The following is a 19,279-nucleotide window of genomic DNA, read 5'->3' as shown; positions in this document are numbered from 1 at the left end:
CTTCTTATTGTTTATATATCTTTATATATGTATTTAAAATAAAAGAATTAACAGTATCAAAAAAGTGGTTTTATTCATCATCATCAAGCGGGTCGTCTTCTATTATGCCATTTTGCTGCATAGCATGCTCAGTGTGTTGGGACATCACAACCTTGATTAGGATACACTTGGTCATGTCACATGTACAGGGCACCGGGTGTTCCACTTCCTGTGGATCCAGTAGAGTCAATTCCAAATTATATCTGAAACAAACAGATGATTTTTAAAGCAAACAGTAATGGCCTCGAAGAGATCAAATTTAAAACATCATCATCACTTCAACCGATTGACGTCCACTGCGGGGCATAGGTTTTCCAAAATTTACAGAACTGGGATGCTTGTGTCCACCTCGTTGAGGCGGACACAACAGACGTTCAGTTATTGGTGCTGAGCAGTAAAACAGCTACCACATAAGGCAACCTGGCACTAACAGCATGACTAGCGTTAAACTGATTTGTGTTTTTTTATTCCACTACAAGTTAGCCCTTGATTTCAATCTCATCTGCTAATAATGATGTAACGGGCTAACCTGTTATAAGTATGGCAGTTATATTTGACCTATAACCCTAATCAGTTTCTACGCGACCTTGTGCCGGAACATTAAAGTTAAATAGCTTGGCAAGTCTTTGTCGGTGGCGTGGTAACTAGCCACGGCAGAAGCCAAATCAGACTAAAATCTGAACAAAAAAAGCTTTAAATTTTTAATAGTTTTAGTTTAGTTTTTTAATAGTTTTTTATTATTAATTATATATATAATTTATCATTGTCAGTTGAAAAAAAAAATGAAAATCAATAAATAATAGAGGATAAAAAATAATTACACCGATGAATAAAAAGACGGCTAACAAAGGGTGTAAGGGTAGCCTTTACTTTTCACCGACACTGATCTCTTCCAGGCAACCACTAAAGGTAAAGTGAACAAAATGTTAAATTGGTGGTTTGTGCAGGGATAAAAAAAGAAAACCTTAGACAGTAAGGAACAGTGCAATATAACATGGAAGCATATAGGCTCTAGCCTCTATATATACCACATAATATGAGAAGTTTAAAAAATAAGAAACTTTTCTCATTTGGATCAGAGTCCTGCTAGTCAAATACGCGCCATGCATAGCTTGTCTCTGTGCAAAACTTGATTTGTTTACTGTTTACCTAGTCAATAAAAATTACTACCTTCGAGAACTATTTTTGTCTCTATTCATATCTAGCAGAAAGGCAATAGGTTCTTGCTCATCCACATTTTGCTCTTCAGGTAACAATATAACTGTTTGTTTCCAATGTGTTAACTTAGCTTCTGGTCCTGTGCTGAGAACTACTCGACTTCCACTTGATAGCTCTGGGAAATTGCACTCAAACCATACACATAGTCCTTGATATTGGCCTGTTTTACTGGCACCTGTTAACATACAAGGACTAAAAAAAGAAAGGCATTACATGAACAAAGAGCCAAGGTTCCTACACTATAAATTGTATCAGTAATAATGATAATCAAAATGTCTCTTGAATCAACAAGTCTTAAAATAGTGACCCTGCACAGTTGTAAAATAGAATGTAAAGTTATTATCTACTAGTTTTTGAACTGTCATTTAATCTTATATTATATGTTTTTCAGTATTTTCTTTTGATTTCTATAACTTTTAAATTGTTATAAAACATTTTTCTAAATATCTTTTTCCATACCTACTACATGTTGAATACTGTAACAGTTTAAATCATTGACTGTATCCTCTCTCAAATTGATCCATGCCATTGCAATCTCAGCACCAAGTAGATTTTCTTGTGATATTTGCATTATTTCAGGTTTACTACTTTTGCTAGCTCTTAGCTGTTTTGCAAATGTTGATAATGATACACCATAGAAATTTGTCCATTTGTTGTAAAGCTGTGGAACACTGAAATATAAATTAAAATACTGAATCATTCCATTCGGGGACCTAATAAACTTTATAATTTGGTGCGAATTGTGAGGGTATAGTTAATTAGGTGTTGTACTTTTAAAGTATGATCCTTCACTAAATAAATGGTGAAAATAAGCTTTTGCTTCTATTGTCTTATGTAAGATTCATTTTAAATAGGTTGAATTTAAACCCTAAATGATCTAGCCTATAGGTAGAAAGGTTATTATGATATTGAATATTATTGAAAGATACATAGTATTTTTGTGGCATGCACACAATGTAAAATCAAATAACAAACAAGTATTTTTAAACCCACTCACTAATTAAATCAATTTTTATAATTAAATGAAAACTTTCCTATATATAATACTTGAATGCCTGATAAATAAATAGCGCAGTTAAATCTCACCTACATGGTGCAACATAAATTACAGCACTCTCTGGAAACATTTCACCGCCTTCCTTAAGAAATTTGTCTCTTGCCACAAGTACAGAATCTAACATTCCCTCATGAAGTAGGTAAAATCCCATCCATTCAGATACTATAGCATCAACCTTCAAGTCACCAGGCAAAGTTGCATCCTCTACTTTGCTATGAATAACCTGAAGAAAGTGTTAAGTTTAATTTTTTTCTGTTAATATCTTACTAGAGACCTACAAAGACTTACAAAGATGCGCGTCTTTGTCCGCAAATGAGTCGACTTAAAAAATTTGTCATATGTCCAATATAAATAATTCAGAGATTCCAATATAAATTAATCCTAGCTAGATCAATTTATCGCCCTCGAAACCCCCTGTATACTAAATTTCATGAAAATCATTAGAGCTGATGCAGAGATTCGAATTATTAACATATATATATACAAGAATTGCTTGTTTAAAGATATAAGATTAACAGTACACAGGTTCATTAGTGAATATGCTTGTAATCAATTATTTTATACAGTCTTCAAAACATTTTTATTTAATTGATCAACAATAAAGTATGTTAGAATGCAATAAATCTAATAAGTAATTCTTTCAGACCAAATACGCTAGTTATTTAATAAATTAATGATGATCTTTGATGCATTGCCTTCACTGCACCTGTGGATGAGCAGTGTAGGGTGCAGTTAACACAGTTTTTAGTGAGTTGCAAGATAAAGCGTAATAATAACGATTACCTCAATAGTCTATAATAATTTTTACCTCTATAATATCTTCAAAGTTATTTTCCTTTACAATTTCCTTAGCCAATTTCACTAAATTACTGGCTTCGATAGCATATACTTTTTTAGCACCAGCCTGAGCACAAAATATTGATAGAATACCAGTGCCACATCCAACATCCATTACCACTTTGTCTTTGAAGTAATTTTTATTACCCAATATAGCTCGTCGATAAGTATCGGTTCTAGGTTCATCCTCCAACATTAGCCTATGAATCTTTAAATAATATTAATTAATTTTGATAAGATCTATTTTATCACACACAACAAAATCCAATTTTCAAAGTAAAGACGTTGGTACCTCTAAATCTTCGTAACTTGTAAAGTAATCACCTTGCGTAACATTCATTTCCATTTTTAAAACTTCTAATTACGTTTTAACTAGGTAAAAATCAAATGATAACCTCTGTTATTCTAACCTATTTTATACATGCTATTGTTTCATATTATTTACAAAATTTAGTTCAAAAGCTAAACCGAACTTCAGATTATGGAGGGTAGAGGTAAGGAGAGTCATCTGTGTATATGAAAAAGTGTCGTCAAAATGTATTAAATTTGCCACATTTGCATCAGGGTAACTCTTAAAACAAGCGCCAAATATAAATATTGTTAGAGTAGGCTTGAAAAATAAACAAGGAAGTATGGAGATACAAGGAAGTAATGTTATATTTACCACAATATTTTGTACAACGTAAGTTGTTGAAATTCTCAATAATTAACTACTTTAGTCGATAATGACATTAATTTTTTTAACTCTGCATACTTCAATTCATCTACGATTGCTACATTCATACCATACCCTGTGCATCCACCAGCGCCATTGTGGAGGATTTTTGAACTGTTATTTAGCGCATACACTGGACACTTTTTCAACTTTTCTCCCATATAAGATGACTCTCCTTACCTCTACCCTCCATACTTCAGATGACAATTTGAGTAATGTGACACTTCTAAAACAATGATGTTTTAAAATAAATAAACAAGCTGTACAGCAGGGTTATTTGGAAGGGCGTTTTTGTAACTCGACAGCTAAATCCGCGATGAGTCTGCAAATTCGTATTCTCTATAACTCGATGGAAGTTCGAGTTCGAGTTCTCTAGTGAATTAAAATATTTAAAGTGTATTAGTTTACATTTAAGTAAAAATGAGCTATTATTAAAATTCAATTTATAAAAAGCGTTCTCATTAGATTAGATTGTATTGAAAGTAGAAAGATTCGTAATTTTCGCAATTTTTATTGATAAAACAAACTATAAAAAACTGACAAACCATGGGTTACGTCTTTCCCCCATTATATCCACTCTGGATATATGTCCAATTGTCCACACGTGTGCCCATGCTCGGAGGGTGAATATATTTGCGGGAGGGGATACACATTTTATCTTTTTCCAGTGGAGACAGCAGTCCTTTGCTAGCCGTGCTGGCCTAAGAGGAGTCCACAAACTTAGCCGGGGCTATGCGTATATTATATATGTACTAGCTGCCCCGGCGAACTTCGTACCGCGGATCATTTTTTTTTTTTGATGAATGTTATATTTTGATACTTATTTTCCTAGTACGGTCTAAGAGGAATCCAAAAATCAATTATCATAAAAATTGGTCCAGCCGTTCTTGAGTTATAAATGGTGTAACTAACACAACTTTCTTTTATATATGTAAAAGATATTAAGCGGTGATAGCGCGTTAAAAATATAACTTGCTTCAACGGTTAAGGAAAATATTGTGGGGAAACCTGCATGCTTGAGAGTGTTACATAATGTTGTCTAAGGTGTCTGGAGTCCACCAATCCGCTCTAAGCCAGCGTGGTGACTACGGCCCTAACCCCTTCTCACTGTGGGGGGAGACCCGTGCTCTGTAGCGGGCTGGTAAAGGGTTGATTTGAATGAATGAATGAAATGTATATTATAATATTGTGGTACTGATAGTGATAGTGATTAGTGACACGGCGCATCTTAGCTTGATAGATGCAAGGCTATTCTGAATAATGCCAGCTAAATATCGAAGCTCATTCAAGTGAGAAAGATAACTTCGAAAGCGATCTCACATAACCTTGATATGATATTCTCTAAAGCTCTAGGTTTTTACTAATCGACGATGATCTACGCAATACGATTATGCCTCTCTGAATATTTTATTCAGTAGTTCTTAGTCGATTCAAATTTGTTTTTCGTAAGTTGGTACCACGACAATATTTAAAACTTTTATTTTAAGTTTCATATAACATTTACTGGCAATCTGTTTCAAATGTCAACTGTCAATTGGTTCACTTTTCAATTGGCGTTTGTAAATGTGGAGAAAACATTCGCAAGTTCACTTTAATCTTTATTGTTAAAATAGCACGTAATTAAATCTTGTATATTATATTAAATAAAATGTATTGAGTGTATTTAAAGGGCAAAAATTGTTTGTTTAACTAAACATGGCTAAAGAAGGCGATATGTCATTGTTCAACGACGTATTGGAGCCGTTCAGGCGGGTTATAAACACTGACCCACCGAAGGATAAGTTGTCGGTGTCTGCAAAGTTAAATTTTTCTGATAGTAATCAAACGATAAAAGAAGGTAGGCTATTGTTTAACTTGTGAATAAAATCAGATTTTTTTAATAACATTGATTCATGCCTCAGTTTTTAATTACGTTAGGTACACCTATGTTATTCCTTGGAAAACGAAAGTCTAGTTTAGGCTTGAGTGAATCAGGAACTCCCGAGAAGCGATTTCGGACCGATTCGAGTTCGACCTCCGCTGCTTCTCCATGGGAAGCTAAAAGGATGAAGATTGATTTAATTGCTGCAAAGGCTCAGGTAATATTTTACAGTCCAAAAATTGTCTCTAACATTTCAATGTTTGTAAACTAATTATTATTATTTCTTAGTACAATGGTTCCCAACCTCTTTGGCCAGCAGCATACTTACAGGTTAAGAAAACTGTCACAGCATCCTCAAACTAACCTAGCTATAGTCGTAAAAATGTAATAGGCCCGTTTTGACATTTGTCATCGCGACGTAACTAGTTATGGAACCATAAGACTCGGGACTCGATACTCACGATAAATCAATTCAAGTTTTTATCAGTACTTGATTGATATTATTATGTATTGTAAAGTGTTCGTTCGTTCAAAGTATTCCTTTAACTTCACAACCAATACGCGTGACTGGCTGTTGATTATACGTCCATTTTTCAACATGTTGAAACAGAGTTAGTACTATAAAACAACAAACACAAAAATCGAGTCAAATCACTATGTTTAAATTAATTTCCAAAATAGAAGAGCCATAGTTAACGTAATAGTAAACAATATATATCAAACTTAAACGAGCGCACAGTCAACTGTACAAGACGAGGAACGAAAAACTGCGCAGTGCGCGCGGGGACGCTTCAGTCATGTGCCGTTTGGTCAGATACATCAACCCAGACTCATTATTTAGAACCCATTTTGAGAACCAAGCTCATTCTTTGTAGTAAAGATTACTACACAATATTTAATTTCGATATTCAGTAAAAAAATGGTTACAGCTCTAGTATAAAAAAAAAAAAGACTAAGAACGTAACTGTTTTCGGAACGTTTCGCAACAATTATAAATTGCATGCTACGATAAAGTAAGCGCAAAAAGAATACTCGCGATATATTCCTTCATATTATTTAACGTCCCAAAAAAATTTACGTATTTTTTAAAACACTGTATGTAATTGATTTTTATTTTATTGTTTCTTTCAGTTTCGTTCCAAGTTACATTCTATGGTCTTGCACAAATGTCAAAACGGGCCTATTATATTTTTACGACTATAGTTATAATTAATAGTTAGTTAAGCAGGTAGGCGCAAAATATAAAACATCCTCATTATGTAGAATAAAATAAAATAAACATCCTCAATAAAACTATAACAAAGAATAAATTTTTGCATAGAATTAAATAAACTAAAGTACCCCAACAATGGGATTGCTGAGATTAGTGATCTCCGTTTCGTTCACAGTTTTTCAAAGTGTTGGGCAAACTTTATTGCAACCAAAAAAACCATAGCTTTTGTTTTGGATAAAAACCAGAGGGGAGTTTTACAGTTAATTTGACTTTAGTTAGTAAATAAAGCCGCTCTTCTGCAGGTGCTTTGTAAAATGTAGATTTACTTTTATTTATGTTGTATAGGTTGTTGAAAAATACTTTTAAAAGCAACATTTTGTTTGTCTTTTTTTCATTGATTTATAGATATGATTGCGAGGTAGTCTGGGGAAAGTCAAAATAATCTCACCCTATGCATACTTGCTATGATAATTTTATAGTGTATTTTATTATTGATTTGGGTATGTAACTGACTATTAACTACACAGATAACAAAGCTAGAGGCTCGTGTAAATCATCAGCACACAATTCGTAAGGAAATGCAGATTCTATTTGAAGAAGAAAAGTCATCTCTGGTAGACCAGCATAAGCGGGATGAGAGGGCCTTGTCAGATATGGAAGAAAGATTGCAATTGATAAGAAGAAGGGAGCAAGAACTAAAGGATGAATATAATGCGGTATTGGAATTTTAATGGAATATCATTTGGTTTTCTTATTATTTACCTTATTTGCAAGAACTCATACAAAGCATTGCTTACTATCATTGATTCATTAATAGCCTTAGCGGTCCTCTGCTAGACTGAAGACCGCTTAGCCTTTACCCTTCCAGGTTTGCCAAATTTTGATTTACAAAAGTGTGAGAGATAAAATATTAATTTCAGGCCATCAAGGAACACAAGGATAGTAAAATTAAATGGGAAAAGGACAGAAATGAGCTGCAAAAGCAAATAGCGGAACTCAAAGATGAATTGTTGGAAGCAGATGTCAGCAGCAAAGATCAGTTGTCTGAAATGAAAAAGGACATAGATGAGTTATTACAGGTCAATATAAACATTAATTGGCATTATCTTTTTCATCATTAATTGAATAATGAAACTTTAGTCAATCTAATATTATAAATTTAAAGGTTACTCTGTTTGTCTGTTAACTTTTCATGCCCAAAGTGCTATTCGATTTTTAATAAATCTAGAAATAAATGTAGCTAAAAGCGGGCGACGGCTGATAATAAGACTCGGCACGTATTCTACATGCACAGGGCATATAGATGCGTCGTAATTTTGCGGATACAGATGATTAATACTTGGCTTACTGATTTTTGATTGTTTTATTATTTTAATTCATGTGAAATTTAATAAATGAAGTCCTAAATAGCAAGAGAGTAGTTCCCAAAATAGCATGTGAGCCTAACGCAGTGTTTGAGGGGACAAACTATAAGTTAGATTAATGTAGAGTTCAAATTGAATATCTTTTAAGTTAAAAAAAGTTTTTTAGTTAGTTGTATATTTTTATACTGGACCAAAATACTTTCATAGGCTGAAATGTATGCAAGCAGAACTTGGTCAACCTGTGTGCCTAAAAGTATTAATTATATTATTGGAATGTCTTTGCATAACAATGTCAAATTGTAGGCATTAGAAGGTGCCCAGCATGAAGTAGAAATGCTCAAGAAGGAGGTAGCGAAGCAGACATCTAAAGCTGAACAATGCATCACACTGCGGTCTCAAGTGGATAAACAGACCTTTGAATTGCAGTCAGTCACTAATAAGTTGAAGGAGATAGAATATGAAAGAGATTCATATAAAGATTGGCAGCAACAAGCTAAGGTATTTTATGTTAAGGTTATTTTTTTGTGATCACAGCATCTTAGTTAAGATTTCATCCCTTACAGGGCCAGTTTGATAACCTGCATGCAGCATTATTCAGAGTTATGTTACACTTTGAAAATTTCACTTGCTTTGATATTGATGGAAAACAGAGCTAGGAAAACTGACGGACGTAAATCTGCACTTGGCCAGTATTACGCTCAGAGAAAAGCCTAAACCCTTCTCATTCTGATAAGAGGAACTTTTAATACCCCTAATTGATTTCTTTGCTATATGCGGATTGTTATTGTATTTGGCAGCCAGAATAATCTTATTAATTTTTATGTATTGTGAAATATCTGCATCAAATGAGTCCAGAATGATGTAATGCAGATACTCAGAGAAAAATTAAGCAAAATGAATAAATAATTCATTAAATCCATTAATTTATGTCTTTCAGACAGCCCAAAAACGGCTCACCAATATGGCGGAATTAGAAAAGGAAGTTGTTCGATTGAGGGCCACAGAAAGGTCGCTACGTGACATTGTTTGTAACAAGCTGGTGTTAGAAGAGCAGGTGCATTTACTTACAGTGAAAGTTGAGTCTCTACAACCAGTGCAGCAAGAGTTACATGAGGCTAAAGTAAGAATACTTCATTCTTAACCCCCGACGCAAAAAGAGAGGGGTGTTATAAGTTTAATGTGTCTCTCTGTTGTAACGTAGCTCCTAAACAGATGAACCGATTTAGGTTCAGTAGTTTTTGACTTTTACATGAAAATCTCTTCAGCAATTTGAAGATCATCAGTTCTTTACCAGTCGACGAGAAGACTTGACTAACTTCCTTAAGTTCGATCGATTCGAAATTTGTTTGTCAATTTTTTGAGTTGATATTCGTGTCGGCAGGTTTTTAAAAATTTTAATTTTTTTTTTATTTTCCACTTTTTCTTTGTTAAACATTCAGTATACAAACACAATCTTCGAACGGTTATACTATGTTTCCTGTTAGTATACCCATCCTAGGTATCTGAATGTACGGAACTTGTCATCTAGTCTAGTGTAATTTATCAAAACAATCTTAAATTTGGAATAACGTTAAACTGGCCTTCATATAAAACTAAAGATTTACGATGTTGGTCGCTCTCTTTTATCCGGCTCCAAGGACCATTTCGAAGTATAATGTAACTAACCTTAAGTTAAGAATAAAGTTTATGCTAGAAGTGTTTATTATAATTATTCAATGAGTTTTAATTCCTTTGGCCAGTCTATTGATTGAAAAATTAAACTTCTTTTATGTATACAGGTAAAGTTAGCATCCCTGGAATCATCGCTAGAAGATTGGAAGAATGCAGCACAGTCCCATGGCATCGAGTCTGCCCGAAGTTTGTCTTCAGCCCTGGATTCTGCTCTCAACAGTCAGTTGAACGCTGTTGCGGGTTGCTCTCAAGCACAGTCTCAACTCGCACAACTCACTGAGGTAAGATCTGCACCCAACTAGATTTGCTCGTTCGCAGAGTATTTTTCGAGTATCATTTAGATACTAGAAAACGACTCTTAATAAGTTTTGGATGATGATGGAGAGCTTCCGACGCGTGCGATACGTAAACGGTTAATATTATGCCAAAATAATGCACGACGGAATCGTTCCTCTTTAGCACAAGTGAAACTTCTGAAAAGTAGCCTACGAGAGATGATGGGTACAGAGTATTACGAGTATTAGGATAATAGATTATGAATAATTATTTAATAATTTAATGTAATATATTATATAACATAGACATATTCAGTTTCCATGGTGACTAAAACGAAATGTGTAATGTACTCTATCTCACTCTCTCCTATACATTTATGTGTTTGTGTCTTTATCTTGACGCATTTTCGTTTTATCGCGCTTCAAATGACAACGATTCTAAAGAACTTCCACTTCAAAAAGTTCGCGACTTTTGACGTTGATTCCGGACCAAGTCGCTGGAGACTGCTTATAAAATATAATTTTTTTTATATGCAGTCAAGTATTCAGGCTTTCATGGCGTATGTGATTGTTCAAGTCTCACAACCATGCATAACTAATGGCCAGATGTAACAATTGAGTACATTATTCTCAAGTTTATATCATCGTCATCATAACATCCCATTACCGGCCCGCTACATGTCACGGGTCTCCTTTTACAATGAGATGGGGTTAAAGCCGTAGTCCACCACGCTGGCCCATTGCGGATTGGTGGACTATTTTATATGCGTGTGTACTATTTCAGGAAGTTGCAACTCTGAAATTCGAGCGAGACAAGGCGACTGCCAAGCTTAACGATTTGCAAATTGTGCGCAAGAATCAAGAAAGTCTCATACATCGGCTGCAAAAACGTTTATTACTGGTGACGAGGGAACGAGACAGTTATAGGTGAGAACAATTCCCGGCTATCCGACAAACTTTTTGGAAGGCAGTGTCGAGCTATCGAATTTGTCGGATTATAGAGTACTGAATTAGACTGCGCGTAGTCCGAATTTTTTTACAAAACAGTACGTTGTAAACCGGTAAATTACAGATCCAATGAATAACTAGAAAAAGTATGTACAAAGTTTACCAAAATCGATTCGACCGATCTTTGACTATGGAAAAAGGACTAACTAAAGCTATTATTTCCCATGACGTCACGAGTGCGGCTATGACAGCCGGCGAGCGTTTGCGCGCGAAAAAATTTTTATAAATATTAATGAACAAAACTTTTAATTTCTGCACATTAAAGACATTTTTTAGATATAGTAGATATTTAGATACTTCCGTACAAAATAGGGCTGTTTTTCAAAGTTTTATACTTAACAACAGTTTATTTATTGTTTTCTCTTTTTTATTTTAAATTTCTTTTGTTTAGCGGCTAAATATCACAAAATTTGGTGGTAAACAAAGAGTGTCTTTTGTGTTATGCATGCTGAGTAGCCTTTAAGTTGGGTGTACAGCATTATAAAACACTTGTTAAATGTGTCCATATGTTGAGATAGGTTGTATACACGTTAGCTTCGTAATAAATAAATAAACATTTTCGTATAACATGAAAATATTTTCAGACAGCAACTGGACAGTTATGAAAAAGAGCTAACGGTTACTCTAAGTGGTGCAACGGGAGCGGGTAGTTCGGCTTTACTGTCCGCGCGAGTCGAGCAATTAGAGAAGGCGTTGCAAGGCTACCGGGATGTGCTGGCTAACCAAGACCACGAATCACAAGCGAAGGGTGAGTGAATGGTTTTTTTTTTGTATTCATGTCCAAATATAGTCAGTAATGATACCCTGTCAGGGCGTAGCAATATAATAAGTTTGACCCCTTATAACTTATTATAATTCACACGAATTAATCTTCATGTTTCATACATTTGCTACTAATTGGCCTAATCCGGGAATTTTACCACCCCGTGGACTAACTAACCAGCCAACGAATTTACATTTTTTCAAAAAATTTAACCCATTATAAAAAATAATTTTTACAAACTAACATCTACCTATCTTGTAATGAGGCCCGCTTCAGCGGATGCACTTCGACCCTCCAGGATCTTTTGTGCTCTACAAACTAACATAATTATAAGAGTGTTTTTTCTTTTTTTTTTCTGAATGATGTGGTGTACAAATAGAGACCAAAAATAAATATATAATATTGACAAAAAAATATCAGGCGTTTAACGTATATGTTGACTTATGGACATACAGCAAGGGTGATATGGGAATTTATAATTTCCGAATTATCTCTGGTCTGATCTGGTGAGACTTAACTAGTGGCTAACACCATGCAGACAGCCGCTAAACGATTAAGCGTTCCGCTACGATGTCACCGATTGGGCGTTTGCGTTTAATATAGCTGTCATAACCCTAAAAGTTTATCAAGATACCATCTAAGACTGTCTCATATCTTAACCATCACGTGATATTTGTAGTCAAGCGTAACATATGTTCTATTTAGCTCTCGATAGTGCCCGAGCGGAGTCCAGTAAATACCGCGAAGAAGCCGAAGCCGCTAAGCGTGAGGTGTCAAAGCTGCGGGCGCAAAGAGACCAGCTGCAAGCCCATTTGGAGAAACTCGCAGCACCTACTAAGGTAAATCTAATTCACTAATAATAATAATAATATAACGATAATGTGGGGAAAGCTGTAAAGGAAAAAGTACCTAAATACTTGGACCTTGCTCACGAGCGACGAGGAATGTTGAGTCGACCGTTATTTTTCCGATAGTCGTTTCAAAACGGTCAATGGTCTTCTCGCGAAAAGCTTCGACCAACATCTTAAGAAGCTTTCGCTTGGTTGTTGGATCAAGGGTCAGATACAGAAGGCAGTAATCCTTGAAACTGCGCGTATTGTGAGGAGGTTCCTCACTCTGGAGCCCTGACCGCCGTTTGCTTGGGCATTCAAAAGACCCGCAAGCGGAGGGTGGATGTTTTTTCTTATAAATTTTTAATAGTGTTTTATATATTTTTAACCAATGTTAAGAATAAAAAAAAAATTAAAATCAATAAATGATAGATAAATTAAATAATAATAATAAATGCTTTTAATTCAGGCCAAATACCCATTTGACAAAAATTAAAAAAGTTCTGTGAAGATAAGCAAATACAGACTACGATAATATAATCGAAATCAAATTAAAATTGCAAATAATAATAATACAAAAAAAACATTATTAAAATTTAAATAAAAATTTTATATTTTAATTATAAACAATTACAAATTTCAAAAAAATAAAATAATTCTATAAAGATATAAAAAAATTGTAAAAAAAACCTTTAAACTAAATAACCTTTTTTCCTTTCATTCTTTATGCGTTCTTGTCAGGTCGACGTTGAATGGACGATGTTTATTTGCAGTGGCGTTTGTTCACTAAAAAAATATTTTTCAAAATAAAAAACTTGATTTCTTTTATAACATTTGCTATATATTTTTAATTAATGTTTAATACATGAGAAAGCACTACAGAATTGCGCTTACAATGCCGTATTTTGTTAGTTCATGAGTATTCTGAGAGATGGCGCAGATTTATTTGTGGGTTGAATAAGTGTAAAGTATCGGTTCGCACCCTAAAGCTATCTTATCATTTATATCGATGTACCAATGTAATTTTTGGATACACCTTATTGAAGCAGTAAATGATATATTTCATAAAAAGCTCCAGTCCGGCCAAATCCGATTTAATTAAATTTTGGTGACCAATTTAAATGCATATCAATGGATATCATGATATTGACAGCTTTTTTTTTCGTGATCTTTTCAGGTACTACATTTAGCGGACAATCCTGCGGCCGCAGCACAAAAGCAAATGGAAGTAGATCTGGAGTCAGCTCAAGAAGAAGTAAGTATAGAAGATTCCGATGACCGTATTGTATATTGGCTTTTCAGATTGTTTTTTCATGGCTTTTTAACCAAGTTAGTTAACCAAGTTCGGTGCATTCGTTGACACCTGCACTGATGTGCATGTTAGACGCTGTTAATGTATAAAATTTGACCTAAAAAGGGTTCCGTACCACCAAAGGAAAAAAAACGGAACTTAAAATAAAATATGATAATTTTGATGCACTGTGTGTCTGTTTGTCCGACTTACTCGATTCTTTAAAAAAGGAGTAAAATTTTAAAATAAGATTAATATAGTAAGTGTGCAACTATATCAAAGGGCTTAACCTGTACTTTCTTAAACAGATTTTTTTTTTATGCATAAAAGTTTTTGTTTATCGTGAAAAATATCAAAAAGAAGTTTTTTCCCCTGTTAAAATTCGTAAATCCTCGAATAAGAACTATGACCGAATGTTTAATTATTATGTAACTATTATAATGTGGACGTCCCACAGCTAGAATACAACGGTGAAATTTGGATTCCTCTACGGACCTAAATCCTGTTGTGGATGTCCATCAATTGTTATGTTGAAAATTAAATTTTGATCTAAAAGTTGACATTTGATTGTTAATTTTGATGTTAAAGTTAAATTGTTAATATGTTTTTTGTATTTTCTTAGATCAAAAAGCTAAAAGCTGCTCTACGGGAAGGTGGAAATAGAGCGTGTCCAGAAGAAATGCAACAGTTGCGTACTAAACTAGAGCATAGTAGGATTAAACTACAGAGGTATTTCAAAAATATTTATTTTTAAATTATCAAAATATTAAATTATCAAAAATCTGCCGAATCCGCTCAGATGCTTAAGCGCCGTAAATACTCCGTTATTTGTAATGACTACGTTTTTGCGGCACTTGCGTTTGAAACTCTGGGCTCATGGTCTTCGGACACGAAACATTTTATTAACATCGTGTCCCAAAAATGGGTCCTTTACTTCTTTAAGTCTAGCAATTCAAAGGGGCAATAGCGCCAGCATTTTGGGTACCATGCCCATAAGTGAACAGTTAGACGGCGTATATTTATTGTAAATATTAATTTTAGTTTGTAATTATTATTTCTTCTTACTATAAATTTATATTCATCCTAAAAAAAAATGAATATAATGTGGTTGGTGAAATATTATTTTTATTTATTTAACCGTGTTTAATTATTTGTAGGATGAAAGAAGAATTCACATCTTCGGCGCAAGAGTACAGGGATGTGTGTTATATGCTTCTAGGTTACAAAATAGATAGGACTGGTCATAAAAACTACAGGTAAGATTTATTTCTTATTTCTGTTAACACTGCAACGAGCAATTGAGTTATTGATTATCTGAAACAATATTTAATGTGCTACATATTAGTTGTTATATGTTTAACGCACACTGGGCGCACTGGACTGTTAAATGCAAAAATCAAATAAAAAAAAAAAAAACGTGGTAGTTTGATGAAACTCTTACATGGAACATTTGAGCTACATCTCAGTGAGTAAACTTTAGCTTTCTGAGTGACAAAAAAAAAGAATTAAAAGCTCTGTTGTTGTGTTTTATCAAACATAAAGAATAAAACCATTTGAAAGAAAAGTAAGATGAATTGCATTACGAAAAACCCTAGAGAAAGTGCGACTAGCGTAGACATCTATTACTATTCCGGACATACACTTAAATATTTTAATACATACAGGCAGGGCTAAAGCTTAATCACTGATATATGTACCATGTAAGAATTTCATCGAAATACAATTTTTTTTTTTTTTTTTTTGCATTTAATAGTCCAGTTCTTGAAGAAGGTTATAGGCTTTTTAATATTAATTTATGTGTCACGAACTATTCTACTGGCGGGCGGTGCCACGCAGTGAAATGTTTTGTGTAGAATACATAATATTCGTGTTTGTATTGGAAAAAGTTTTATAATAATAAGATCTTAATTTATTTGCAGGATATCAAACATGTACGCGGAATCGTCTGACGAATACCTAACATTCACTCTATGCGATGAAGGCATAGAAATGGTCCACACAGACTACTCCGCATCCTTGGGGGAGTTAGTGGAACTGCACCTACATCATCACCATTCCATACCAGTATTCCTTAGTGCACTTACCATGGAACTGTTTACTAGAACAACAATGCAGCAAGAGGTTCAGGAGTGTTAGCGGCTCATGTAATAATTGTTCCAATTTTTTGTACCTTGTCCTAAAATAGCGTCGTTCTTCTTAAACTAAGACCTTGCGTTTTAAAAAAGATGATATATACTTTTTAGGCATGATGACAATAACAAAGAATCGCTAAAATATTGTATTCATCCAATGATATATCATTGTATTATGAAAAACGTTAATTACACTGAGTAAAACTACAAAATATAGAAATTCGCCATGACAGGTGTCACGCCGCATGACGTCACGTCTATATAAACATAATTTTGTACCGCTTGAACTTCGAAAATATCTGCACTTGTTATTTGCGTACATCAAGTGTTTTGTGGTTTCAAACTAAAAATCTAGCGATCCGCCGTAACTGGTGTCGCGCCTAATGACGTCACGTCTATATAAATATAATTTTTTACCGCTTGAACTTAGATAAACTGTGCACTTGTTTTTTTGTGGATTCAAACTAACAGTTGCTCAGTTTTGTGGTATCAATACCAAAATCCAAAATATTCAGCTATGGAACAAGGACTTTCTAAGGCTTCTAGCTTTGATTTGTTTATGACGTCCAGAGTGCGGCCATAACAGCCAATGAGCGTTCCGCGGTCAATATTTTTTAACATAATAATTGGCAATTCATATCAAGAAAACCTTTAATTACTGCAATAATAAGATAATTTTTGGATATTGTATATATATACTTACGTTACTTTTCTTAATTATAGCTCAACGGGTACATACCACGATAATATTTTGGATTTGTCGATATTTCGACCCAGTAGCATGGATCGTGGTCACGACGGGACTCACGTAGTATTTACCCGTTGAATATTTAAGAAATGTTGATTAACCACGAAAATCTTAGTTTAAAATTAATTACTTACGTTACGTTACTAACGTTAGTCATCATGCCCGTTCTTTGAAGCGTAAGACCACCAGTCGTCAGCTTATTTTATTAGCAGTGATTGGAATAGGTAGTGCAAATTTAATGTAAGTATGTTTTGTCTGATGGGAAGGCTTTGGCTGTGATTAGTTACCCTACTCTCAAAGCCCCGCCGTGATTACGATTTGGTAGTATGGGTTTATTAGAACTCCATATGCCTAACAGCTTTGTGGTTTTAAGTGGCTAGTCCCAGGTTCGGTCCCCGGCAGGGCATTTATGGAATTGATGATTTCTGATTTTTCTCTTGTCTGGAGACTTCGGAATTTTTTTGAATTTTTTTTTTGAAAGTTTTCACTATTAATTAAAATGATCTTAACGATACGGAAGTTTTGTTTTATCATATGGATAAGTAACTATACTAAATAATACTAGTTACGATATGTTAATAACACAAAAGAATTACTCATTTTTGTAAAAGTTAATCTTATGGTTATGGTAACTCTTTCACGAAAAAAATACTAAACCAATTTCAATGAAATTTGTAATGGTGATAGATCATACCCTCGATTAACACATTGGCTACTTTTTCATCCTTGTAAAATGTACGGTTTCAGAGTTATATATGGAAAAAAAGCACGTTTGTAGCACTGGAAATAGTATCTGTCTCATATAGAATTTGTGTTCTAGTAACATGTTAAGAATTCACTGATGAACAAGTTGTTTATATATATAGTTTTACTACTTCTATATAATGAATAAGGATATGTTTTTAGTTTATTTTAATACATTTGCAGGTAAAGTGTTTATACAGGTAGAATTCAAGGAAGTATTATCACACAGTTAGCTTTAACATGTGTGGTAATATTTTCAGCTGTCAGGTTCTTGTATGGATTGTTTCGTATGGCCTTTACTAACAAATGTAGCAAAAACGTAGAATCATACAAGTGTAAATGCATAGTCGAACTCGGCGCTGTAAGAAATTAGCGATCCGAATTTAATTATCAACTGAACGCACTTGTAAGATAAATACCTATTAACTGTATGAATAGATGTAGAACGTAAGGTATACAATATTAAGATAATTTAAGATTAAAATAAATTTACTTTAAAGAAGTTTTTCTTTTAATTTCTTAAAATAACAGGTGGCCTACTTTCGTTTAATGCATTATTATTTTTATATTGTTGACACTGCTGTTTTAGAATAAAAACCCTTATTTTAATTCAATACTGTCATGTTTAAATCAAGGACGTCGCATATCATATAAATTGACGACTCGACATCAACTATTCAAATAAATAAAAAATAAATATATTACGACAATACACATATCTCCATCTAGCCCCAAAGTAAGCGCAGCTTGTGTTATGGGTTCTAAGATATCTGATGAATATTTTTATATTTTTTTTTTCTTAAGTACTAATAATATACGGATAAACACCCAGACACTGAAAAACATTAATGTTCATTACACTAACTTTTTGCAGTTGTGGGAATCGAACCACGGTCTTGGACTCAGAAAGCAGCCCACTGCGCCTGTATGTTTGTATTGTCGTAGTATATTTTTTTTTATTATTATTATTATTATTAGTTTGGCAACACTGCTCGACAAAGCCAACCGCCTAACCAAACTGTATTTTTCACTAAGAATAACACACTAAATCTGGTCATGTTAATGTTTTATTTTTTCATGAATTTGCTTAAAAGGTTGCCATGAAATCTAGGGCCGTCCTGCGCTGAACAACCTAGGACGATTCGAAACTAAGGTTTTTTGCAATCCGGAATATTCCTAACCTAATTTAACATTTTCTTAAGAGAATGCGTAAGTTTCCAATTATTTATCTGCTCCTTTCTAATTCCTGGGAATTTTGCAGACTCGCTTAGTCAGATTATCGTGCAACATCGATAAAAAGGGTAGGGTAGTAATAAAAGGCGAAAATCCATGTAAAATGTTTATGAAGAAACAAGGACAAATATATTATACATCATCTTCTAATGTTTGAATGAGTTTACTACAACAATTTTGTAGTTAAACTACAACAATAAGTAGTACAGATAACAACTCGAGTAAGTGGTACGCGTAAACCTCACGAGTAGAATTTTAGTAGTTTTGATTTAAAGTGAAT

The 19,279-nt window shown here is 33.8% G+C and overlaps 2 protein-coding genes across 2 annotated transcripts; one reads left to right on the top strand and one right to left on the bottom strand.

Annotated features, from left to right (window-relative positions):
• Positions 1 to 51: 51 nt before the first annotated feature.
• Positions 52 to 3,623, bottom strand: LOC120633323 (probable protein arginine N-methyltransferase 6.1). The gene is made up of 6 exons (XM_039903512.1): positions 3,444 to 3,623; positions 3,123 to 3,359; positions 2,344 to 2,537; positions 1,717 to 1,928; positions 1,210 to 1,432; positions 52 to 242 (listed from the first exon to the last, which is right to left on the bottom strand). The coding sequence occupies exons 1-6, from the start codon at positions 3,495 to 3,497 to the stop codon at positions 71 to 73; spliced, it is 1,092 nt and encodes a 363-aa protein (XP_039759446.1). The 5' UTR covers positions 3,498 to 3,623; the 3' UTR covers positions 52 to 70.
• A 1,793-nt stretch (positions 3,624 to 5,416) lies between these two features.
• LOC120633029 (mitotic spindle assembly checkpoint protein MAD1) lies at positions 5,417 to 16,446 on the top strand. The gene is made up of 14 exons (XM_039903061.1): positions 5,417 to 5,703; positions 5,784 to 5,944; positions 7,468 to 7,656; positions 7,861 to 8,019; positions 8,608 to 8,802; positions 9,242 to 9,424; positions 10,083 to 10,256; positions 11,035 to 11,177; positions 11,843 to 12,006; positions 12,727 to 12,860; positions 14,029 to 14,106; positions 14,765 to 14,871; positions 15,300 to 15,398; positions 16,062 to 16,446. The coding sequence occupies exons 1-14, from the start codon at positions 5,562 to 5,564 to the stop codon at positions 16,276 to 16,278; spliced, it is 2,145 nt and encodes a 714-aa protein (XP_039758995.1). The 5' UTR covers positions 5,417 to 5,561; the 3' UTR covers positions 16,279 to 16,446.
• The last annotated feature ends 2,833 nt before the right edge of the window (positions 16,447 to 19,279 follow it).

The sequence above is a fragment of the Pararge aegeria genome, chromosome 21, assembly GCF_905163445.1.
Source record: "Pararge aegeria chromosome 21, ilParAegt1.1, whole genome shotgun sequence".
NCBI lineage: Eukaryota > Metazoa > Arthropoda > Insecta > Lepidoptera > Nymphalidae > Pararge > Pararge aegeria.
Note: the sequence above shows the minus strand (reverse complement) of the source record. Positions and strands in the feature narration are given on the sequence as shown.

Excerpts from the sequence above, each read along its gene's own strand:
- LOC120633323 (XM_039903512.1), bottom strand. The coding sequence starts at position 3,497 with ATGGAAATGAATGTTACGCAAGGTGATTACTTTACAAGTTACGAAGAT. Across the intron at positions 1,929-2,343 it reads ATTTATGTTGCACCATGTAG|TGTTCCACAGCTTTACAACA; the intron begins GTGAGATTTAAC and ends TTTATATTTCAG. Across the intron at positions 1,433-1,716 it reads CAGTATTCAACATGTAGTAG|GTGCCAGTAAAACAGGCCAA; the intron begins GTATGGAAAAAG and ends GTATGTTAACAG.
- LOC120633029 (XM_039903061.1), top strand. The coding sequence starts at position 5,562 with ATGGCTAAAGAAGGCGATATGTCATTGTTCAACGACGTATTGGAGCCG. Across the intron at positions 12,007-12,726 it reads CCACGAATCACAAGCGAAGG|CTCTCGATAGTGCCCGAGCG; the intron begins GTGAGTGAATGG and ends TGTTCTATTTAG. Across the intron at positions 12,861-14,028 it reads AACTCGCAGCACCTACTAAG|GTACTACATTTAGCGGACAA; the intron begins GTAAATCTAATT and ends TGATCTTTTCAG.